The 25,012-nt window shown below is 33.6% G+C and overlaps 3 protein-coding genes across 3 annotated transcripts; 1 reads left to right on the top strand and 2 right to left on the bottom strand.

Annotated features, from left to right (window-relative positions):
- Window positions 1-1,740: 1,740 nt before the first annotated feature.
- On the top strand, window positions 1,741-3,584 carry LOC148191738 (uncharacterized). Its single transcript, XM_088099946.1, has 4 exons — window positions 1,741-1,888; window positions 1,999-2,240; window positions 2,325-2,522; window positions 2,922-3,584. The coding sequence occupies exons 1-4, from the start codon at window positions 1,741-1,743 to the stop codon at window positions 3,582-3,584; spliced, it is 1,251 nt and encodes a 416-aa protein (XP_087956072.1).
- A 3,151-nt stretch (window positions 3,585-6,735) lies between these two features.
- On the bottom strand, window positions 6,736-10,119 carry LOC148191737 (uncharacterized). Its single transcript, XM_088100777.1, has 7 exons — window positions 9,487-10,119; window positions 8,998-9,261; window positions 8,207-8,723; window positions 7,921-8,120; window positions 7,456-7,568; window positions 7,219-7,359; window positions 6,736-7,138 (listed from the first exon to the last, which is right to left on the bottom strand). The coding sequence occupies exons 1-7, from the start codon at window positions 10,102-10,104 to the stop codon at window positions 7,057-7,059; spliced, it is 1,935 nt and encodes a 644-aa protein (XP_087956903.1). The 5' UTR covers window positions 10,105-10,119; the 3' UTR covers window positions 6,736-7,056.
- Window positions 10,120-17,866: 7,747 nt separating this feature from the next.
- Window positions 17,867-21,782, bottom strand: LOC124821800 (protein C2-DOMAIN ABA-RELATED 3-like). The gene is made up of 4 exons (XM_088100966.1): window positions 21,533-21,782; window positions 19,206-19,559; window positions 18,333-18,428; window positions 17,867-18,249 (listed from the first exon to the last, which is right to left on the bottom strand). The coding sequence occupies exons 2-4, from the start codon at window positions 19,314-19,316 to the stop codon at window positions 17,944-17,946; spliced, it is 513 nt and encodes a 170-aa protein (XP_087957092.1). The 5' UTR covers window positions 19,317-19,559; window positions 21,533-21,782; the 3' UTR covers window positions 17,867-17,943.
- Window positions 21,783-25,012: the final 3,230 nt, after the last annotated feature.

Here is a 25,012-nt window from a genome sequence, read left to right as displayed (position 1 = left end):
GTGGAAAGCTTTGACAGGAAGCATTGTATCTTGATTGTCCTTGCGGTGGTGGTTGCGGTGGTCGTTCCGGTGGTCGTCAAAGACAAGCGTAAAGACAAGCTTAAAGGTAAGTTAAGCTATTGTTTTTGTTTTTCGGTTATGGTTGTTCCAATTTGTGCGTAAAGCGTTGATGTGTGAATGTAGGTCTAGAAATGGTTTTCGACATTTGTTTGCATCACATGGGGAAGTTTGTTAGTAATAAGGGGTTACAGTATGTTGGAGGAGAGATACACGTGATCAAAGGAGTTGATCCGGATCGTTGGTCATATTTTGAAGCGGTTGGAATAGTTAGAGAATTTAAGTATGATGCAGAGTTCAAACTTTGGTGGAAGGGGTCCAAAGAAAGGCTGATGAATAATGTCAGATTATTGAGTGATGACAGAGAAGCACTGTACTTGGCTAATTATGCAGAGGAGAATAACGAAGAGGTAGAAATTTATGTTGAACATGTTCTTCCTAGTGAGGCAGTGGAAGTTCACTTTCTTAGTTGTGGTGAAGTGGGTGAGGAAGTGGAAGAGGGTGATGTTGAAAAAGGAAACATAGACACGGAGGAAGTGGTTTCCAAAGTGGATGAGATTGTACAAGAGGGTGGAATGGGTCTAGAAGAGGGTGAGGAAGACTGTGATGGTGGTAATGAACAGCAGGAGGTTGATAAGGGTGAGGAAGACTGTGATGGTGGTCATGAACAGCAAGAGGTTGAAAAGGGTGAGGAGGAAGAGTGTGATGGTGGTGAGGAACAACAAGAGGTTCAAATGGGTGAGGAACAGCAAGAGGTTCAAATGGGTGAGGAAGAAGAGTTTGGTGGTGGAAGAGGTTCAAATGAGTGAGGAAGAAGAGTTTGGTGGTGGTCATGAACAGCAAGAGGTTCAAATGAGTGAGGAAGAAGAGTGTGATGGTGATGATGAGCATGAAGACGTTGAAATGGGTGAGGAAGAAGAAGAGTGTGATGGTCATGATGAACATGAAGATGTTCAAATGGGTCAGGAAGAACAAGAGTTTGTTGGTGATGAATATGATTATCTTGGGGAAGAAGAGGAAGGGGGGAATGTTGTTGAGGGGGAAGTAGAAGCTTCAGCTGAAGAATGTATGGATGACAGTGAAGAAGACAGAATGGCTAATGAAGATGATGGGTTTGATGTTCAGAATGATAGGGTGGACCAATTCGGAGAAACATTAATCCAGTTTTGGATAGGTGGAATAGAATGAAAAAGAAGAAGAAATGTGTCCGTAGAAGAGGCAATGTTGGGGAAGGTTCATTTTTACTGAATGAAGAAGTTGGAGATCATGAGATCAATGAAGAATACAACAGTGATGAATTGGATTCAAATGTAGATAGTGATGAGGATGTGAGGTCAAAGGGGAAATTTAAAAAGTTTAGAAAAGATGATATGAACAAGAACTTCAGATTTGAATTGGGGATGGAGTTCTGTTCTTTAAAGGAATTCAAAAATGCACTATTGGAGCATAGTGTATTAAATGGAAAAGAGGTTAAGTTTGTGAAGAATGACCTGAACAGAGTAAGGGCAGTTTGTAAAAACAAATGTGGTTTTCTGATTATGGCTAGCAAGGTAGGAGGGAAGAAACATTTAGGGTGAAAACCTTGGTTGGACGACACAGTTGTGGAAGGACCTTTGGAAACAAAAGTGCAATGTGAACTGGATTGCACAAGTATTAGTAGATAGGTTTGTAAATGTGGCTAACATGACTGTCAACCAAATAATTGATGACATTAAGAAGTCATTCAGTGTTGGAATCACTGCTTGGAAAGCTGGAAAGGCAAAGCAAATTGCCTTGGATTCTTTGGTTGGTGATGGAGAGCGACAATACGGTCGTGTATATGATTATGTGGGTGAATTGCTAAGAGTGAAGGCTGGAACATTTAAAATTAAAGTCAATCAACCCCAACCAAGTTTGCCTCCAAGATTTGGCTCATTCTATATGTGTTTAGAGGGTTGTAAGCAAGGCTTTTAGGAAGTTGCAGGCCCTTCATAGGGGTAGATGGTTGTCATCTGAAGACAACATATGGGGGTCAGCTGTTGGTGGCAGTGGGCAGAGACCCGAATGACCAATACTTCCCACTAGCTTTTGCTGTGGTTGAAAATGAATGCAAAGAGAGTTGGAGATGGTTTTTGACACTACTACTGGAAGATATTGGAGGAATTGATTGTCAACGTTGGGTTTTCATCTCTGATCAACAAAAGGTATCTTCATTTTAATATTTCCCTATTTTTATACAGTAGCAATTGGAATACTTACTCTTGAGCAAGACCTTTTCTGAATTGCAGGGACTAATGACAAAGTTTTATGATTTGCAGGGACTAATGACAGTTTTTGATGAGATCTTGGAAGGAGTGGAACATAGATTGTGCTTAAGGCACTTGTATAACAATTACAAGAAGAAGTTTGGTGGAGGAGTGCTTATTAGAGATCTTATGATGGGGGCTGCAAAGGCCACATTCAACAGGATTGGGAAAAGAAAATGGGTGAGTTGTCCAATGTTAACACTGATGCTTACAATTGGTTGCTATCTATTCCAACTAATCGTTGGTGTAAACATGCATTTAGTAGTTATCCTAGATGCGATGTCTTGTTAAATAATTTGTCTGAGTCATTTAATAGTACAATTTTACTAGCTAGAGACAAACCTATCATAACTATGATGGAATGGATTAGAACTTACATTATGAGGAGGTTTGCAACACTTAGAGAAAAAGCAAAGACATATACAGGGTTGTGATGCCTAAACCACGAAATAGGCTTGCTGGGGAAGTTGAGAAGAGTGGAAATTGGATTCCAACTTGGGCAGGGGGAGCAAAATTTGAAATCACTCACGGGTTTACTATGGATAAATTTGTAGTTGACCTTAGTAACCATTCATGTAGTTGTTACTTTGGGATTTGGTAGGAATTCCTTGTAGGCACGCTGTGGCTGCCATCAATTACAAACAAGAAAACCCTGAAGACTATGTACATCCTTATTACAAGAGAGAGGCTTATGACACTTGTTATGGCCCTGAGATTGTTCCAATCAATGGACAACAACTGTGGTCTACTTCTGAATTTCCTTCCCTACTGCCTCCAATTTATAAAACACCCCCTGGGAGGCCTAAAAAACTAAGAAGAAGGGAGGCTGATGAATATGTCACTCATACAAAATTATCAAAGAAGAATCTTCTTATGAAGTGTAGCAGCTGCAATGAATTTGGTCATAATGTAAGAACATGTAAAAGGGCAAACAAAAAGGTACAAAATCAATCTTTTACTGGTTCACTTATTTACACATTCAAACTTATTTACAATCTTACAATTGCAATGTTGCTTACTTCCATTTACAGAACACAAGGGCCACTTCCAGTACAGGAGGATTTGGCAGCACAAGGGCCACTTCCAGTGCAGGAGGTTCTCAAGGAGCTGCATCAAGGTCAGAAGGAGCTGCATCAAGGGGAAGAACAACTGGCAGTGAAGCAGGAGCTGCATCAAGTCACCAAGGAGGAGGAACATCCTCAAGGGGAAGAAGAAGTGCCAGTGGAGCAGGACCTGCATTAGGGCACGAAGTGGAAGAAGAACATCCTCAAGACTGGCTGCACAACATCTAGGGTCCCAAGCTAGTACCAATTGAAGATGCCTTTGTTCCAACCCTTTATTGTATTGAATTTTGTAATTGAAAGTGACCCACTAAGGGAACAATTATAGTACTGGCTACAGTGGTTGGTGTGGTTGCTTTTAATATTTTTTGTAGTGGAAAGGGACCACTAAACTTATGTTATTTAATAGTATGTGACCACTTCATTTTCAAAGGGACCACTAAACTTTGAGTTGTATTCCATCTTTGCATAATGGCAAGTTAACTTTATTTATTCCAAGTCCACATTTACAGATACTCTGCCTGTGCTTTCTTATGCTGTGAACTGTTTTCTTTATCAACATAAATGATATACACCAGTAACAGTATCAGTCCAATGTTAAAGGGAAAACAAACAACAACATAAACAATTTCCAGACAATCCTCATTTTATTCAACACCATAATTCTTAGTTACAATTCATCTTTAACAAAAACATAATACAAAAGAAAACCCATGACAAGATAAACAACAACAACATCATTTTTCCAACTTTCTTCTCTTCTTCTAACTTCCTTTTCAACTTGTCGTTCTTCTTCCTTAGATCCAATACGAGTTTTTCATTTTCCAAACACATTTGAAGTTCTTCACGTTTTCTTTCAAAGCTTCCTTCAGTTTCAGAAACTCCTTCATCATGCCATTCAAAGTAATTACAACTTGAATTACTCTGCAATCAAAACAACACAGGATGAATTCAAAATTCAGCAAATGAAATGAAATATTTAATCACTTACTGCCCAATTTCTACATCTATAAAACAATCTTCCTTTGTTCTTCACAGTAGTTGCCTTCAAAACCAACAATGCTTCACCACAACCACACAATTTAGAAGGTAGCCGTGAAGATGATCCACAGCTTTGCGACTTAGACGAACCAATTGACCTTCGCGTCCAACCATTTCCTCCACTGTCACCTTTCATTTCACTACAACAAAACAATCCCTTCATCAGCTTTGGTGCCCACAGAAACCCTATATCCCAAATCCTCATATTTACACGAAGAACAGAAGAAACCAAAACCAAAACATACGAACTTACCTCAACAATGTACCCAAGTTCTTTCACCTTCAGATGTACCCAAGTTCTTTCTCCTCAGCTGCAGCGACGAAGAAGAACCAAACTTCTTCAAATCTCATTTATAAAACATCACGAAGTGCTTAATCTAAGTTCAACAGTTAAACATTCCACGTGGCAGAGAGTGAAGGCAGAGATCACAGCTCACGTGGCATCGCCGTTTGACACATCCACAAAAACTTAACACCGTCCATTTTTAAGGACTATTACTCAGAGTTTCAAAACTATAAGGACTAAAAACCATCAAAGTTCTGAGCAGGGACTAAAAACAAAATCGTCTGATAGTTCAGGGACTAAAAACATATTTAACCCAAAAATTAAAATGTGAAAATGTAAAAATGTAAAAATGTAAAAATAATGTAAAAAAATTGTGTTCGCGTGTTCTTTTGAATGTCTTTGAATCACAACAATTAATAATAGAAAATTAATCAATTATTTGATGTTGAGACCAATTATATATTTGCCAAAATAAATAGCATTACTTTACATGTGTCACTAGTCATATATAGTAATTATAATTTATATTCGAGATCCTAACGTGTACTAATAAGTTTAAACTTTTAAGTGTTTAGAAATTATAAAATAATCTACCCAATTAAAACTCTTTTATATGGTGTTGGTTGGCACTGAAATTCGATGTCAACAATAATTTAAAGATCAACAATGATAACACGTGAAACCACATATGTAGTATCAAAGTACATTCATACTACTTTTATAGAATATTATATATTGACCAAAGTTTCATTCATAATTGGACAAATAATCTACTCTATATGGGCAACTGCAATTTATAAGCCTTGTTGAGAGTGAGAAAGCAAAGATGAGATGCCGAGTGATATTTTTTTTCTTCTTCACAACTGCATGATCTGCCTAATCATTACATTGATTACGAATTAGATTATACTAGTGTGATGGACAATAACAATGAAGAGATATGTTAAATAGCTTGTTTTCCTGCCAAAACATACACCAGAACAACTTAGACTTTAGGCAATTGACAATGATATAAAAGTTGTTGAAGCATCAAACCAATTAATGCATAGGACATGAAAAAAATGTTCGAATTTATAACTCTAAATGTTAAGAATTACACCTTAAGTTAACTATTTTGTATAAAAAGTTATATGTGAACTTATTTTTTTCTTTTGTTATTTTAGTGTAAAAGACATAATAGTTGTTTTGAATGTGATATTATGTGATCCATTGGATGAAAACTATCATAAGAATAAAAATCATTAAATATTGAACAGAAGTAAGTAAACATTTATAACTTTTTCTTTAATTGTATAGTTTGAGGAATTTTACACGTGCTAAAATAAAGAGAGAGTGATCAACTTATCTCTTCAAATATTTAGAAGAAAATTAAGTTTTAATTAAATTTTGTCTTTCATTTAGTTACATATTTTATTCATTATATATATATATTTTAACTTTGTTAAATATACCATAAACTTAGTAAGAAATATCTATATATATATATATATATATATATATATATATATATATTTGGTTTCATGCTCAAACCAACAAAATATTAAAAAAATTGCATAATTTACATCGATTAGTGTATCCATAGACATAAATTTACGTCTATTAATATAATAACAAACATAAATTTTGACATGAAGATACAAGCCAAAATTTACGTCGAGTCATATTTGCATCAAACACAAATTTACCTCTGTTATTTTAGAACCAAACATAAATTTATGTTTGTTATCTTATCAAGATGTTTTTCTATTAGATTCTCTTCATGGGTTTGACACATTAATAAATACATAATTAATTAATAACCTTAGCTTAAACTTACTTAGTATTTCTTGGGTTCCAGGATTCTTATCATATAATTTGTATTCTAATTATAGTATTATCTACTACATGTAATTATGTTTGGAGACCAAGAGATTAATTCCTATCAAGCCGATATCATCTTGATGTATAGCGATTCACTAAGTCTAATCTAATGTTACCAAAATGGAATACATAAAAGAAAAGAAAATTTAAAAGCTAAGATTCTTCATTCATTGCGTGAGGAACATTACACTTACATAGCATGGCAAGATGGATTTATTCTTGTATAAGCCCTTTCCAGGAGAACAAAAGCAAAGATGGGCTATTGTCTCTGAAGCCCATACTAATCCTTAAACCAGAAAGGCTTCTTCAGATATACGTGTTTGGACATGGGCGAGGTTGATGGTCCAACATATTCTTGAGGTTGATGGTCCAACTATAAAACTAATATCATGTTGAAATGATACAAAAGTTTGAGCTTTGATGAAGCTGTTCATCCTGAACGCCAAACATTTACATTAACTGCAAATCAGGCTATAGAACCATTTTCAGTAAACTTATCAACTTGAGAGATGTCAAGGAATGTATAAACTCCACTTGCTTTGAGAAACCTGAAATGGTTGCATAAGCAAAGTCAACTAACCAAATCAAATGGTTTTAAAAACCTTGTTGAAATGGTGAAATGACATACTCATCTCTAAAAGCTCGTGCCATAGACAAGCAACCTCCTGGAACAGATGATTGAAGGTTCACAGCAATGTTAGGATTATGAATACTCTGCCTCATGTGAACCCAACCATGTTGTCCATGTTTCTCGTTTGACACTTTTGCCCTGAAGCCACAACAAACTAGTTTTGCTTAGCAAATAATAGAGAAATATAAAATAAGAATTGTTGAACTGCTTGAACTTTGTTTAACATGTTTCTACCTGTACATTTGAGCATCAATGGGAGCTGGATCGTCATTTGTATCTACAAGACACCCTTCACTCACCCAACAATCACCACATGAGTCTAACTCCCACCCTCTCAGCCTCCCTTCCTGCACACAAACAAACTCTTTATATTTTGCATTCATGATCACCACCTTGTGTTCCAAATATGAAACAAGGATTTAAAAAATTACCCACAAACTACAATTTTCACTGTAAGTTCAAGATTTTTAAAGTTAGTGTAAGAGAGATTATAGTGAAACAATGATTTACTATGTTTCAAAACATTGATAAAAAAATGTGATTAAAGTATACTAAGATGTAGATTTTACTATGTTTCATGGTCAGGATTAGGATACACTTGTAAATCCGCTTTATCTTTAATGAACATGGAGATATTCAACAAAGTAGTGTGTTAGAGATTATACTGATAATATTTTTCTTCTAACATATATAATATACCTCAATGTAGTTTCTAAATGTTTGAATGGCCTCTGATCCTTTAGCTTTAGCATGTCGTGGTTCAGAGACAATATTTATCCTAAGCTCTACTGATTCATAGGGCTCTTCAAGATCTTTTATAAGACTCCCAATCCCTTCATTTGATCCCGCAAGCTTCATCCGCACCATTTCAATTATAATCTTGACCACCATGTAAGCACCTTGACGAAAAAGGAAGAAGAAACATGGTGAATGAAAACATGGAAATGAAAACCATGCATAATGGAGCTTAATAAGTTGAACTTACCATCATCAAGGAAATGGTTTTCTTTAAGAGCACCATGCCCAGATGTTTCCATCATAAGATGTGTTTCAACTCCATCACTGTTAAGTTGAACTCCCTTGTCAATGACATTCCTGTATCCTACACGGTAGAGGCAGTGGTGACCACCTCTATCAGTTATGAATCTGGTGAGTGCCATGCTTGTACGAGCATCCGTGACTATGGTTGTTCCTGGATGTTCCCTTAACACAATGGCAGACATGAGAGCAATGAGTTTGTCACCATTTATGGGGTTCCCTTCGTTATCAACCACCCCACTTCTGTCTACATCAGTGTCGAAAACTATTCCAAGATCAGCTGACTTTTCTAACACTGCTGCTCTGGTGAGTGCCATGGCTGTTTTGTCCTCAGGGTTGGGAATGTGATTCGGAAACATCCCATCAGGGTTCAGATGCAGAGACCCAAAGGTATCTGCACCGAGTTTGTCCAACACATCCCATGTGAAGAATCCTCCTGACCCATTTCCTGCATTAACTATAATCTGCACATTTTGTTGATTTCATTGCAATCAGAGCGAAATTTTCAAAGGTAGAATGGCTAATGACAAAACAAGACGAAGACTTCAATTTAAACACAAGAAATATCGATGTCTTGTGGTATAAAGGTGTTTTGAAACTTTGAAATAACTTGTAAGTTACTATTAGTAAATTACCCTCATCATTGTGGCTGCTATGAGTTCAATGTAATGAATTAAGGATAAAATGAGTTAAAGAAATAATGACTATTTATCTATTATAGAGGGTTATCAGTGAGACCTGAAATCCCTGAAGTGGAGTGTCAGGATACAGAGGATGATCGATTCTCTCCTTGATGATTTCTCGTAGGTGCATTGCATAAGTGCTCATAAAATCAACTTTTGTTGGAATCACACTAAGCAAAGTAGAGACTTTGGCCATCCTATTTGCATATTTTCGAGCAGCATTATCACATATTTCCTCCACCTCTGTTGAAGTCAATCCACCTCTCTTTGTAAAAAATTTTAGACCATTTCTGGTATAAGGCAAGTGGGAAGCTGTCATCTGCATCACAAAATGCAAAGTTAATTTCAAGCATTTGTGTTAGGCTATGATTATGACAGAACCATCACATCCATATTACAAGCTTCTCAGTACTAGTCTTCAAGTCTAGTGTCATAAGCAGCATTCATTTGAGTTCATGGATTGTAGAAAATCCTAATCAGGACTCAAAACAAAGTAGCATCAACCAACTGGAAATTGTTGCCGTTACAAATTTTGGTAACCTACCATGATTGAAGCATCATAGGCAAATGGAGACAATATTGTGCTCATGAAACAAGCTGGTGTGGTAGCTAGTCCCATGTCAAACACCATGCAACCTGCACGAGCAAGACCTGCAAAAACTGCAACACTCAGTTTTGACCCTGTAATTCTAGGGTCACGTCCAAGAGACACTCTCACATTCTCTACAGGGTATCCTCGTTCCTTCTCTAATCCTTTGATAACCCATTCACCAAAACTCTGTGATATTGCCTCCACAGCAGGTGGAGTAAGGTCAACTTTTCTGCCTTTCTCACCTTCCAATGCCACTCCTCTAACATCTGAACCGTTCTGAAGCCTTCTAATCTTGTCCAACTCTTCATCCACCACAAATTCATCATACTTCGCAGTGCCGATGGATTTCACACTTACGGATTTACTGAACGGCGCAGAAAATGAGAACCCAACTTTGTTATGCAGTATATTCTTCCCTGCTGATGAAGGAAACTTTGTTTTGTGAGTGTTCTTGTGCAAAGATGTTGAGAAGTTTGGAGAAGTAGAAGCAGTCATTGTTTGTGTTGTTGGCACACTCGATTTGTTTGAATAAAAATCAAGCTTCGGGAGATAAGGTAAACACAGAAGCATTAAACCATAACCTTACAAATCCAATATCTCAGGAACACAGAAATATCTTTAACAAACTTACAAACTCCAAAGATTTTTGTCCATGCTTTTGTCTTCATTCCAATTGTTGTGTCATTAATTGATTGAGTTGCATGTGATATTTTCATAATAAACTGAGCAACTGGTATATTCTGCATAAGCTACTTCTGTATCCAAAACGTGTTCATGAAATTTATGGCTATTTGTCATTACTCACTTCCATTGTTCAAACACAAAATTGACCGAGTTTGTGGTTACTGTCAATTGGAATACGATAATAATTACTATCAGTAAGTGGAGCTAACAACACCGGAACTGAATTTTTCTCTTTACATGTTTTTGATTTGGTGAAAAAATGGGGAATCAAATGTTTATGCACAAAATTCCTTTCTTCAATACACAGGAAATGACTGTGTTCTCCGAATCTCAAGATACCACAAGCAGCAACTACAAGTAGCAGTAGTAGAGTTTCAAGTTATTAAAGTCATGCAGCCATATCTGGTGTGAAGTCTTAGAAAGGACCACCAGAAATTTGGAGTCTCTGCATGTTTCCAAGAACCATATAATTAATATCTACTTGGTAGTGGACAGGTTTATTTTATTTTTTTTGAAATGTAAGTTTGGGTTCACACAGTCACATGTTTATCTGTCAAGACAAACCATGAACACAAATAGAAAACTAAACTTTCAGAAAAGAAATTATAGCAGTTGTATTCAGAAGATGATGGTGAGATTAGGAGATTCTTGTCATATATTTCAAGGCTTGCATATTAAAAGTATTAGTAAATGATTGATTAGTATAGTAAATAAAATATAGATTTTTTTTGTCTTATTACATACATTTTTTTAAAAATCTATTTAACCAGAGATTAATCTAACTCCCTGTCATGTAATAGTTATTTAAGAAGTTTTCCCATTTTTTTTGTAAATATTTATATATGTTATTATTTCTTCTTATTTCATATAACAGTCACTTTTCTATGTTTCTTTTAGTAAATTAAAATCACGGAACATGTATTTATCTTTTAAAAATAATAGTTTTTCTGTACGCATTTTTTATTTCAAAAATATCACATTTTTTATTACTCAACAAATTTATTTTATTATTATAATATGCACTTCGCACATTTTTTAATATAATTTTAAATACAGTAATTTTATTTATTAAAAGATTACAATAAATTATCCACACTTCTTATTTTATTTTTCGTTATATTACTGCTTTCTTTTTATCGTTTGTCATTATGTGAACGAAAAATGAGGGATATATGACCAGTCAATGATATTTAATTCTCTTTAAACTTTTCACGAATTTAGATTCTTGTAAAGTATATGCTGTTTTCATTTTGTATACTAAAAACACATTTTAATATATTAATATATTTTAAATCTTTACCAGAGAAACAGGATCAGAAAGTCAATAAAAAATTTGGACTCAACTGTTACATCAACGTATTTAACATTTAAAGTTGCACAAATAAAATAAATAGTAATAAGATAAAAATAAATAAATAAATGTGGGTTTGTATAAAAAATAATTTAGTATGGGCAATTACTGTGGTGATTTGTTGATTAGTACATACATAGACTTGAATTTTTTTCTGATGTTTTCTTTTTTGAATGTTATCCCTATTTTATTAAGAGTAATTGTACGATGATATATATTTATATTTATTTGATACACATTATAAGTTTAAAATGATTATATAAAAAAAGTGAATTTTGTATTTTTTTTTAAAAAGAAAAAAATAGTTTTAAATAAATATAAAATAATTGTATGCGTAAATGTATCATTTTTCTTGTTTGTTTTGACTTTTGGATGTAATTGGTGTTGAACACAATATTAATATTAGGCTGAAAAACAAAAATGTTTCTTTGAGCTGAAGGATTTGAGGCCAGTTATTATCAAAAAGGAAAAATGATAATGGTTCTGTTTTATGGCTACGACTGTCACTTAATATGTTTTTTGTTAGTGCTAAATTTTGTCCCAAGTATAGAACAGAGGAAGTAATGTTGGAAAGTTGTGCCCAGAACATCTTCCTTTGTGTGTCTTTGTTATTAAGATTCTACCTTAATATTTTGGAGTGCTTAATATTGCAGTTGATATTGTCCTTTACAAATTTACATAACATTTAAATATAACTTTTAATAATTGGAAATATAAACAGATATAGATAGGTTTTGGATACTATTATGAAGAGTTGATTATTGTTCTGGATCGTTTTCAACATAACATGCATACATAAACATAAAGCAAAATAATTCCCCTACCAAATTGAATTTCAGAAGTGATTTAATTAAGTTTGAATCAATTACCATAACAATTTAATATCATTCTATAATATTAAGCACTAATTTTGAATGAACATTAATATTAATCGTTATTTAACGTCTAATATTAACGTAGTGGATGATATTCTCTAGACTTTAAGAAACTTCATTACTATGTTGTTCAACACAACATCCATACATGAACATAAACAAAGTAATGGCAGTAGGAAACTGAATTTCATTCATGATTTCATAGAAGAACTAATATAATATAATGAGATCAAAAGCTGTGGAAATAAAAGCTTTACACTAAATGAAGAGACATGCATTTATTAACTGAATGGACATGCACTTAATGCACATTGGAAAAAAGTACATACCTATTACAGATTCACCTCACCAACTTTATATGTAGGTCATGATGCTTTCATCTCAGGGGCTGCAAATTCACCACCAAAGTTAAAACTCATAATGTTAGTTAGTCCTGTAATGGTTGATTTACTAGTCAGGAACTGAAAGTCTGATGAATACCTCAGGACTAGTTCTGGTATAGAAATAGTTGTTTATCGGTTTAATACCTTTTTTTTTTCTTTTTTATAAGGGAAATATTTAAGTTCGTCCTACCTTTTTTAAAAAGTTTAATGTAGTCTCAAGTTCTGAAAAAAGTGTCCAATTAAATCATTTTTGGTCACGGTGTTAAATATTTAACGATCCAGCTGACAGCGTGAAATGATCTGTGCAACGTGGCTGTGTAGGTTTATAACGTGGTTGCATAAGGGGTAAACTTGTGATTTTCATTAAAGGTTCATCTTCCACCTCCACCAACCGTGAATTTAGGGTTTCTTCCCTCCACTCCTTTGTCCACCACGACACTCAGAGTCATGTGTCGCCGTCTCCTTCTTCCTCCCCCTCTCCCTCTCCTCCCTACAAAAGCCACCAGCTTTCCAAGCACGCCTCTCCCTCCCACTCCGATTCCGCCGGCTCCCACCTCCATTTCCACTCCAACTCCGATGATCTCTCTCCAAAATCTTATTTCCCTGGTTATTCCATAGCAAGATCAGATTAAATGATAAAGATTAGTGTTTCGTGTTTAATGGAATGGAGATAAAGCATTTTCTTTCATGGAATTGATTAAACTTGGGATTGTAGTTGGTAAATGAATCTTATCTGATATGTTAACTCTGTTTTGTTTCTGTTCTTTTTTCGATTTTGTTTCACCGGTCTTTATCCTCGTTAAAGACCTTCCCAACTACAACGATCTCTCCATTGAGGCGTGGCTCTAAGAACGTAGATCCTGATGCTGTATCAATTTGTTGCCCGCAATGTATGCAGAACTGCGAGCGAGAAGTAGCACAAATGTTGAAAGAAACTGAGAAATCAGATATTGAACTCAAATCAGAGGCAAGAACAAAATCAGGTACTGTTTGTGGGTCCTGACAGAATTGGCAAGAAGAAAATCCTCACTGCAAATGGTTTGCCAGAGGACCTCAGGTACCTCTCCAAGGATGTGAGAGAAGAAACCCTAAATTCAGGATTGGTGAAGGTGGAAGAAGAAGATGATGTGTTAAGCAATTTTTTTTTTAAATTCAAAATTGACACGTCACCATGCCACATAAGAGAAAAAATGAACCGCTCATCAAGTTTAGTCCAGAGGAGCAGTTTCATCGTTAAATATTTAACGCCGTGACCAAAAAGGATTTAATTGGACACTTTTTTCACAACTTGGGACCACATTGAACTTTTTAAAAAAGGTAGGACGAACTTGAACATTTCTCTTATAAAGAGGGACAAAAAGAGGTATTAAGCCTTCTTTATCCATCATATTAACACGTTAAGGAAATTCTTTGCCAGGTTGTATGATATTAGGTTGTATGAAATGTACTACAATCAAATGAAAAAATCTACACAAATGTTACCATATATATATATAACACATGTGGAGAAAATCTTGAGATCACTAACATATGATTTCGAGAGTATTGTATGCATTGTCGAGAAATCCAAAGAGTTGTTTGTCTTCTTAGTTGAAGAGTTGGTTGAGTCACTTAAGGCCCATGAACAATGGAGAAGGAAGAATTATCAACCGTTTTACCAAGAACTACAAGCATAACTTGACATAAAAGAGGAAGTTTGGAACACTTAAGATCAACGTCTTAGAGGACGTGCAGAGATGATTTTAAGGATGATACCAAATAACAAATCAGTCAATAGAATTGGTGTAACCAAAGACAAGGGAAATGTTGAGGAGGTCAGTTAGGAATCAAAAGTAGAATTGGTGTAACCAAAGACAAGCATGATCACTACGCAAACGAGTGTAAATCGGCAAAGTGTTACAATGATGGTAAGGTTGACCACATTGTGAAGTTTTGTCGAATTGAGATAAAAAGATGGAGAAGAATCTCCTTATAGAAGAAGATGAAAAATAAATAGTTATATTCATGCCAAAGAGCTCGAAGGCCAACCTATCGAGTTAGAGACTGAACGTCGATCTGCATCCGGGTTGTTTGATGATGAGAAGAAATAAGCTATTTTAGGGTTGTGTCGAGCTTTTTCAAGGTGGTGCAGAGATGTATTTGAATTGTGTCGAGTTGATTGATGTCAAGCTGAATTTGAGAAGGAGACCAAGAGTTGAGCATAAGAAGAACTCAACCAGCTCGCCAAGTAGTAAGGAGAGGTTGGCAACACAATTGAGTAGCATGGGGAGCCCGACATTGTGGATATAGAGCTAGGCATTGTGCATGAGAGCGTAGACAATCAGTGGATGTGCCTTGACAACTCGGTGGAGAACAACCAAGTGCAAAGCAAAGCACATATATTTATAATGTGAGGATCTTAATAAATATACCACTCAAAAGTAGATATGTTTGGTAAACAATAATTACTATTTATCTAATTAATTTAATATTTTATTTATATAGTCAGAAAATAGTAAAATTTGGAGGTCTGAAAAGAGAAATCAGAGGTGTAGGAAAATAATACAAGCTCAACAAGTGATAAAACAAGAGTAAGGGTAGCATGACACATATTGACATTCATTTGACACACCTAACAAGGGTAAAATAGTCTTAAAAGAGTGAACTTTTGTAGTTTTTCGAAAAAGAAGAAAGTAAAAAGTAAGGAATGGTAGTGTCAAATGAATGTAAAAACATTATGTGTGTCAAAGTATCATTTTTCCAAAAACCAAGATTGCAACCTCTTTCTCATTCTTGGCGCAAGGCCAAACGGTGCTAACACTAGGAACTCACGATTGGGCGCCTTGCCATTTCAAAATCGTCGTCGTTCGTCGAGGCTGTCGTCGTTCACCGAGGCCACTGTCATTCGTCGAGTCTGTCGTCATTCACCGAGGCCACTGTCGTAGTGATATTTGTTGACTTGACTGCAATACAAAAAAGAAAGGTTGCTATAACGAGAAAACAAGTTAGGAGGCCTTTTGGAGTGGTACTAAAAGCAAATCTATACGTCAACTAAATGATCTCAAGTTAGAAATTCTTTTGAAAATATGGGTTGAGCAGAATATTAAATTGAAGAAAATGATTAAAGAATTGTATCAAAAGTTGGACAAAATTGAAGCTAATTTTGCTAAAACATCAAATCAACAACCGATTATAGAATCACATCACGCTGATATGTCTATTGATGGACATACAAAATTTTACTAAATATATTGTTGAATTTGTTAATGATGAAGCACGAGAGTCAACTACTTCAAGTGTAGATTTTTGCTCGCAAGATGAGATTATGAGTATTAGTGATGATCCTATCAATCATCCCAATGTACCTGATGATGTTGAAATTGAGTTGAAGCCGTATGCTCTACACATCAAGTTTGTTGATGTGAACAATAAAAATAAATTTTCAGTAATAATATTTATTGACTTGACTGTAGAACAAAAAAGAAAGGTTGATATAATAAGAAAACATGTTAGATTTAAATTTATTTGATATAATTGTTGATAAAAATTTAAAGATGCATGCATGTTTATTTTCTATTTTCTAACATAAATAGAAATTTTTTATTAAAATATTAAAAATATTTTTTATATAATGACTTGTACTTCATAAAATTAAAGGAAATAAATTTTTTCATATGACCCGATTGAGTCAAAAGTTTTCCGTATTTTCCCTAAAATAATTCTATAAAAGATAACCTTAGTAGATATTAACCTTATTTTTTCAATATTTATATTTATTTAAGTTAACATCAATTAAGTGGAGACTCACGGTAAAAAAACATTAAATAAATATGAAAAATAATTCAAGTTAGCATCTCCATTCTCATTCATCTTTTTCATTTATATTTATTTCTTTAAATCATTATAATTATTATTTTTTGTTTATATTAAATCTCAAGATGTTGTAATTTTTTTAAATCATTATCATTAGTGTCGGCCAAGTTAATGTAAATTAAACTAATATTGAAATTAATAATAAAAACTTTTACTAAACTACTTAATTAAAAAATAAATTTAAAATTTAGTGATAAATTAATGTCAACTAAGCTAGTAAAAGTTGGCTTAAAAGCCAATGCTTAATGAACTAACGTCCATGATTTTAGTGTCACATACATATGACACAGAGAATAATAAGAGTTATTTAGCGTCGACCTTTTCTTATTAGTATCAGTCAAAATTTGACACTAAATACTGATTTTCTCATAGTGGAAACTCGTAAAAATCCTAGCATATTAAAAAATAAATAAAAAGAAACAAAAGATGAAAAAGCTAAACAAAAGGAAAACTAATTCAAACCAAATTTTGATAATTTAGAGACCATTTATAATCATTCTCACCTAGTTGATGTTTGAATAAGAAAAAGAATGAGAAATTATTCCAAAAAAAATTAGAAAGAACGTAGATAGTTCAAAGAAAATAAAGTTCTAAGTAAATGATGATTTTAAAAAATAAATAACTAAATAGTTCAATTTTGATTAATATCTTTAATACTCATAATTCTAAAACTAATAAAAACAAGTTATTCCATATATGTAGCTTCTAGGTTTTATTTTGCATAATGTCAACTACATCTAAGAGAAGGATTATATATGGTACAAATAAAAATCAATAATCTTTTTTGAGTCAAATAACATAAAAGGATCAAGTGTAATTTTCCAAAATAAAAACCAAGAAGACGACTATTAACATTCTTCTTAATAAAGGTATTAATTTTGACATATTGAAAGGAAAATAGTCGCATACTAGAGTTCATTTCCTTGTTGTAAAAATACATGTGGCCTTTAACCAAAATTGAACCAATACGTCCTCTGTTTCAGGGTGCAAATGCAAATTTCTCTTAAGTGCTGACTGTTTAAATGATAGATGTAATTTAAGAGTATTAAATTAACTTAGATGTTAAAGTATATAATGATGTGTAGAAAAACTTTTAATGATAAGCTGATGGGAAGACAGCATAAGTGAATTCTTAGAGAAAATAATGGTAAAACACTTTATTATTAGTACATATATTTGTGTAACTTGCTACATTCTAGACGTTACTCCAAAGTTACATAGTAAAACATGGAAAACAACATAAAGTTAAGGCAAGTAGGAACACCTAAAACTGAACTTGTGATAAGCCTTTTGAATCTGGAAGAGTAACCCACCCAATTTCTACAGTTATTTCCCCATGCTTGACATTTCTCAATCTTAAAGTCATCTCTTGGATGAGTTTATCATTTTTCCATATGCAGTTGCTATCTTCAGCAAGGCAGTTAGTCCTATCTGGTTGAATCTGCTTCACTATGTGACCCTCTGCCAGATCTCTTAACTCCAGCTTCACACACTGAAGATATGGCTTTAAATCTATTTCTGCATCACCCATGTTGTCATCTGGTGTGAAAGTGTCTTTGTCTGTAACTGTCTGAATAGAACAACACAGTTCCAACTGATCATGAATTTAACACAACACTACTGATGCATGATATAGATTGTTTCAGTACTCACCACAAGTATTGGAATGTTAACATCTTTTACATAAAGGGTCAGTTCTTCATTCCACTCAGGATTTAAGGTATCTTTTGCAACACTAGTTCTCAGTTGCTGCATCATGAAATGACGTCTTCAGATGTTAGTGGCAAATAAAGTATACTTAATCTGTCTGCAAAATTTTCTGAGTTTGTAAAGAACTTTTTCCACTTGAAGTCATTCTTTCTGTTCTGCAAAATTTTCGTAAGTTTTGGACTAATAAAACGAAATATATCATCATATTTTCTAAAGACAAAATTCATAATAATAGGGATCATGTTATTATTTCTTCCTATTATAAGTATTATTGTTAGCCTACTAATCAACCTATTTATGAATTAAAAATAATATGAAATGATCAGTTATAGTGCTTGTATTATATATAGAAGAGAGGAATATAAAAGATGATGAAAAAGTCAATTTTATGGACATGGTATCACCACTATCCAAGCTTGAGACATGATCCTTTACTTTTGTTGGAACATTGTGTTCTTCTGGTTCAACAACAGTGTTATCTGTTGTCGTAGCCTGGTACGACATTTTTGCTTTCATATCTCAGTTTCTCGCTTATATTTGGATGGTGATAAACAAGAATAAGGCATGAATTATGATGGGACACTCGCCCCAGTTGCAAACATGACTTATGTAAGAACTATGCTGACATTCTTCTTCTTCTTCTTCTTTATGCTATAATGACATTGTCACTAAATAGAAAATATAAAATACCATGAAAAGCAAATTTTGTTGACATATATGTATTTACTTTGCTTGTACAAGAAATAGACACGGTTATGGGAAAACTCACGAGAAAAAATAATTTCTGAATAATAATCGAAAGTTGTAGCTTATAACCTGTTCCGCCATGGTGACAAAGACATAAGGGTCACTGGTACGAGTGTCGCAAGCTTTGAGATTAGAGCCTTTTTTGATACGAAGTTTGATAAGACCCAGAATGTTCTCCATTGAAAATCAATGTCATTCACAAAAGAAACTACAGGCTTTGGGTGGGTCTGAACTTATAACCAAATATATGGTAACAAGAAACAAAATGGTCCCCTACTCCAGGAATTTTACTGATTCAAAACAATATGAACACAAACAAAAACATAACCAAAATACGAGGTGAAAAATGTTACAAAGTCATTAGCGTTGTTGCCAAGGGCTAGAATTTGTGAGATTTGTGGATCACCGCACTTCTCTGCCACCCTGCATGCATGCTTGTAGGATTCAGAAACATCTAATGAGGTTCAAAAGACTAATGTAAAGATTCATGTCCATTTATTATATAATTAATTTTTTATTTCTGTTTTCTGATTACATAAAGTATATTACTTTTATTTTATGTATAGTAAATGTTTGATAAATGTCTTTAATATAAACTAGCAAAAACACAACAGGGACGAGATATATTCCTATTATTTAAATATTTGTATTATATTATAAGTGAAAAATATATATAAATTGATTAAATTAATATATAAAGAAAACAATAAAAATAATAAGAATTACGTAAATAGTAGTAGAAGAAACTATAAATATAATAAAAAATAAAAGAGAGAAAAAAAAGAAAAAAAATACTATTTTTAACTTTAGAAGAAGAAATAAGATTAAGAGTGATTTGACAAGTCAACTGCTCGCATAAGTAGAATTTCTTTTCTTCTGATTTTCTGTCCTTTTTTTCTATTTACCAGGATAGCATGTTATAGATTATATATACATTTCGGAAAATCAGATTTTGTTTTTAAATGAAAAGGTATGTTGGAATTGGTTTCTTGGAAAGTGAATTTTGACTTTTATTTTTAATGTTTTTGACGAAGAGGAATGTTGGAATTTAGTTTTTAGGAATTGAATTCTGAGTTTGTTTTTCATATATTTTGACAAAAAGGTAGGTTAGACTTTGGTTTTCGAGAAATCAAATTCTGAGTGTATTTTTCAGTTATTTTTATGAAAATGTATGTTGGAATTCGGTTTTCGGTAAATTGAGATTTGACTATTGTTTTTAGTGAATTTTGAGAAGACGTAGGTTGGAATTTGGATCTCGGAAATCCGAATTTTGACTATTGTTTTCAGATTTTAGTGTCAAGGAAGGTTTGAAATTGGTTACCAGAATTTTGACTTTTGTTAGCAGTGATTTTTTTATTAAAGGAAGTCAGTTCAAGGTAATTCCATTTTAGAGATAATTTTTTATTTATCTTTTATTTTATTGAAATGAAGAGATCGAAGGAAAAAATATTTTTTTGTTTTGTAATATAAATATAATTTTTATTTTGTGAATGAAAGTTGAAATAAAAATTCAATGAATTTAATGTTGAGACGTGGAACCTATAATGTAAGAATTATTAGAACAATATTTTTTTTGTGGCATGAGGTTTGATAGTATGACCAATTTCATAAATGTCGATCATCCTATCATTATCATCTTATTATATAATACATTAAACCTACTCTTGTGATAACGGAGGCTTTCGCTATCTCTTGTTTTCCTACCCTCGCCCTTTCTTCCATGTAGAAGTTGATAGTTATATCAGTCCGAGTAAACGAACTAGATAGAAGGAGTCTTATCTAAATAAGAAAAAAAAGGAGAACTGTGAGGAGTCAACTATAGTACGAGAGGACTGGGTTGGGCCAACCTATGTGTACCAATTGTTATGCCAATAGTAGTACTAACTCTTGAGTTTAATTGAATAAGGTCTCTAAATGCCTCTACTATGCTCCCAACAACTGATTCAAGGGATGTCCCTTCTTGAAGAAGAGTTGTGCATGACATTTCTTATCTGATTATAAGTCAATTCCTTCTATCTTAATGCCATTATACGTTGTTAGTAAGGAAAGGTTCACTTTTGGACCATTTACTAGTATTCCACTTTACTCAATGCGAGCTCATATGGTCTACCTCTATACATAATTATCTTGGAATTAGGTCAATCCAAGCTACTGCTATGGAATTGTTTTCCCTAATAAAATAGTAGTAATAGTTACATAGCAGCTTAGTCAACAATTTTCGAAACACTTTGAAAGTTTCAACGATTTTCAAAAACGATTGAATTCAACTGTTTTCATGTTCAGCCCTCACCCTCACTAGTTTTCGAGATCCGTGCACAATTCAAACAACCAATATTCTATATAAATCTAAAACTAAAACAAATATAAATCACAATCTTAAACCAAAATGTAAATACCTTGTGCAAAGGAGTTCAATGGTGGAGTGGGTGCCTTCCAGTCAGTGTGAAGAACAAAAAACAAAATTGGAGTGGAGATGAAGAAGAAGAAAGGGAATGACAGAAAAATGAGGTGGAGATGAAGAAGGAAAAAGGGAACGACGGCTAGGGTAAGAAGAATGAATATGTGAGTGGGTCTCTCACTAACGAATTTCAAACTGTGAATCCATCGAAACCACTTACATTGCAAATGGGAATTCGGTTTCCAGAGAACCAAATTCTGACCCAGATGAAAACCGTGTTATGCGTGTAAATATAAACTGCAGTACGCTATATGGGAAAATTAAAATCCGTTTTGTGTCATTACGGAAAAAAAATCGCATAAGTAGATTCTGGGAAATGTAGTCAGAAACCTTAATGTTAAAGTTGTTTATGATTGGAATGGATATAGGATCATTCCCCAATTTGTTCTGGCTCTCTAATTTATGAATTAAATTATTAGAAGATTATGCTTTTAATAAGCTCCAGGAAATGGCTTGAACTAATATGAATGATGGATTTCTAACTCTAAAAGTTGTTAGGAATTTTATTAACGTGAATTTTGAGTCTAATTCTTGGCGTTGTAAACTCTAGAAGAAGTCATGTATCTTGTGATGAGATCTTTTGTGCTTTGGAAACTTATGTTGGAAAGGTTACTTTTAGACATGTTAACCTTAAAAACAAATCGAATTCATTTATGTTCTCTTTCTTTTTTATGTTTTAAGTTTTAAGTATAAAGAAAATTCTTAATCTTGGGATTGGTTCAAAATACTTTTAAATGCTTTATAAATTGTATTTATTTTTTATATTTAGGTTTTGTACAAGCTAAAAAGACTCCGATATCCATATATATTCGAGCTAATAAGACTCCTTAAATCTTTGACCATCTCTTATCAATTGTGTACAATGTAATGTGGATGGTGCCACTTAAGAATGTAATGTTTTTGTTGTTTGTGTGGGTATTCTTTGGAGAGGTAAATGTGAAGACATGGGAGATTTCTCTTCTTATCTTTGGATTGAACTTATGAGTGTTATGTTGGGTATTGGCTACCTTTCGTTAGAGGTTGGGTTATTGTACCACATCTTCTCATTCTGGTGTGTGCAGGAAGGTGGGTGTGTTATTGTAACTCTTCCATGCTTCTTATTGAAAGAGTGGTCGAAAAGAGCCTTGAATTAGCAATTAGCATAGTAGTGTCTATATTTTTTTATTAAAGAGAGTGTTGTGATGTAAAATGAACAATGATTAAATGTCACTTCGTTTGTAGCACATACCACTAATACAAATACTTTATCTTTAAATTCGAGTTCAGTTAGTTTGACTTTTGATATAAGACAACTCGTCTCGACTTTGGTGGAGCTGAATCAGCTCAATATTTGGTCGAGCTCGACTCGTATCGATTTTCAGCTATAGTCGACTTGGGTTGACCTTTGGTATGACAACTTGGCTAGACTTTCAGCTCGAGCTGGCTTGACTCGACCTCTACCCAGATGACTTAGCATCACCTTTTACTCAAGTTGGCTCAACTACACCTTTGACTGAGTCGACTCAACTTAACCTCTAGTACGTGCGAACTTAACTAGACCTTCAGCCTTAGTCGACTTAGTTCAATCTTCACGTACGCGACTCTGTTCGACCTTCGGTCCGAGTGACTCTATTCAACCTTCGGCCCGAGTGACTCTATTCAACCTTTGGTTTTATGAAAAATCGGCTTGACCTTTTGTTTATGCCAAATTGACTCGACATTCGATTTTTGTCAAATCGATATAGATTGACATGATTCAACCTTCAGCCTAGATGAGTGACTTTCGACTCAGGTCCATTCTACTTAATTATTGGCCTAAACCTAGTCTACTTGACCTTTAACTTTGACCAAAGGTCAAGTCAATTTAGTCTAGACTCACAATCGAGCTGAATAGGCTCAAGCTAGTTGTTAAGATGATTTGGCCCAAGCTCAAGGTCAATATAAATAAACTTTTTGGAAAACTTTTTTCACCATAAGTGATGAGAAATTCTACAACTTCTGGAATTTTAATTTCTTTTTTTTAGTAAATTTTAAATTCTATTATTTTGGTTGTTTCAAATACCGTATTCAAATTCCTCGATTTCAATTTATTTTTAATTTTCCTGACCAAAGAAGTCATTTTATTTCAAAAAAAAATAAATTATCTAAATAAATGAATTAATCTCTTAGATGGGTCATTCAGATATAATATTAAGGTTTTGAAAACACCTTCTTGAACATTCAATATGAAAAAATAAATAAAGAAAAAACCTACAGGGATTTTTATTATATTTTTAATGAGGGTAGTTTGGGAATTACAGGTTTTATGGAGGATGCAGGAAGGAAAAGGGGTGCAGGAAGAAGTGCCCAGGTCATGATGATGGGTTGTTATTTTTAGTGATAAATGAGGTGGCTTTATGTATCCATTAATTCTCCCCTGGACCTCTGAATTTTCATAATACCAAGTTTGTTCCTTATCTCCTTTGAGAAACTTTGTGCCCTTGTTTGAGGTAGGTTACTAATTTGTTTCAATGTTTGTAAACAAAAACAAAAACAGTTCCATTTTAGTAAAACCGTATCACTTTCTGATACATTTAAAAAATAACCTTCCACTTCAAAGTGTGGTGCAGCAACTAAAATTAACTTTGATAAAAGAATATCACCAAATCAATGTCAGCCTTAATGTATGTTTCGAAAAATGAAATGTGGTGGAGGGTAAAGGACTAAAGTTTGAAGTAAGCGTAAGAAAAAAAATAATTCAAATTATAAATTGTCAAATTTAATTAATAATTATCTAAATACATATTACTTTATAAGTTTATTTAAACGATTTATCTTATATAAAATTTATATATATATATATATATATATATATATATATATATATTGTATAAAACCAATCACCTTAATTAGATTTGAATTAGATATAGATGATATAATATTTTTAGATTATGAAAATTTAAAATCATTGTGTGTCTAGATCATTTCAAGTTATGAGATATTAGGTCAAGTCAGATCCTAGTAAGGTAGTACTAGGTTGACATCATCCAAATTTGAACCAAATCGGCTTGGGTCAAACTCAAGTCAAGTCGACTTGAGTTTAGGTCAATTGAATCATTAGGGATTAGGTTGAGCTGAATTAGTCCATACTAGGTTGAGATGAGTCAAGACGGGTCCAAACTCATTCAAGTTAAGACAGGTCCATATTTAATCGAGTTATGATAGATCCACATTCATCTAAGTTAAGGTTGACCCATGTTTAACCAAGTTGGATAGACCCAACTTAGTCCTTCTCTAGTCAAGATCAGGTCGAGCTTAACCCCATAAAGACCAGGCTGGCCCAGTCCCCATTAAAAACAGATCAAATCAAAGTCCAAGTTTAGTTTAGTTAACACAAGGTTGAGTTGAGTCATCTTAGGTTCATATCGAGTTAAGTCCGCCTGAACCTAGGCCTAGTTGA

The sequence above is a fragment of the Vigna umbellata genome, chromosome 10, assembly GCF_029865625.1.
Source record: "Vigna umbellata cultivar VRB3 chromosome 10, Vumbellata_1.0, whole genome shotgun sequence".
NCBI classification, from domain to species: domain Eukaryota; kingdom Viridiplantae; phylum Streptophyta; class Magnoliopsida; order Fabales; family Fabaceae; genus Vigna; species Vigna umbellata.
The sequence above is the reverse complement of the archived record's forward strand: the minus strand, read 5'-3'. Positions and strand labels throughout refer to the sequence as shown.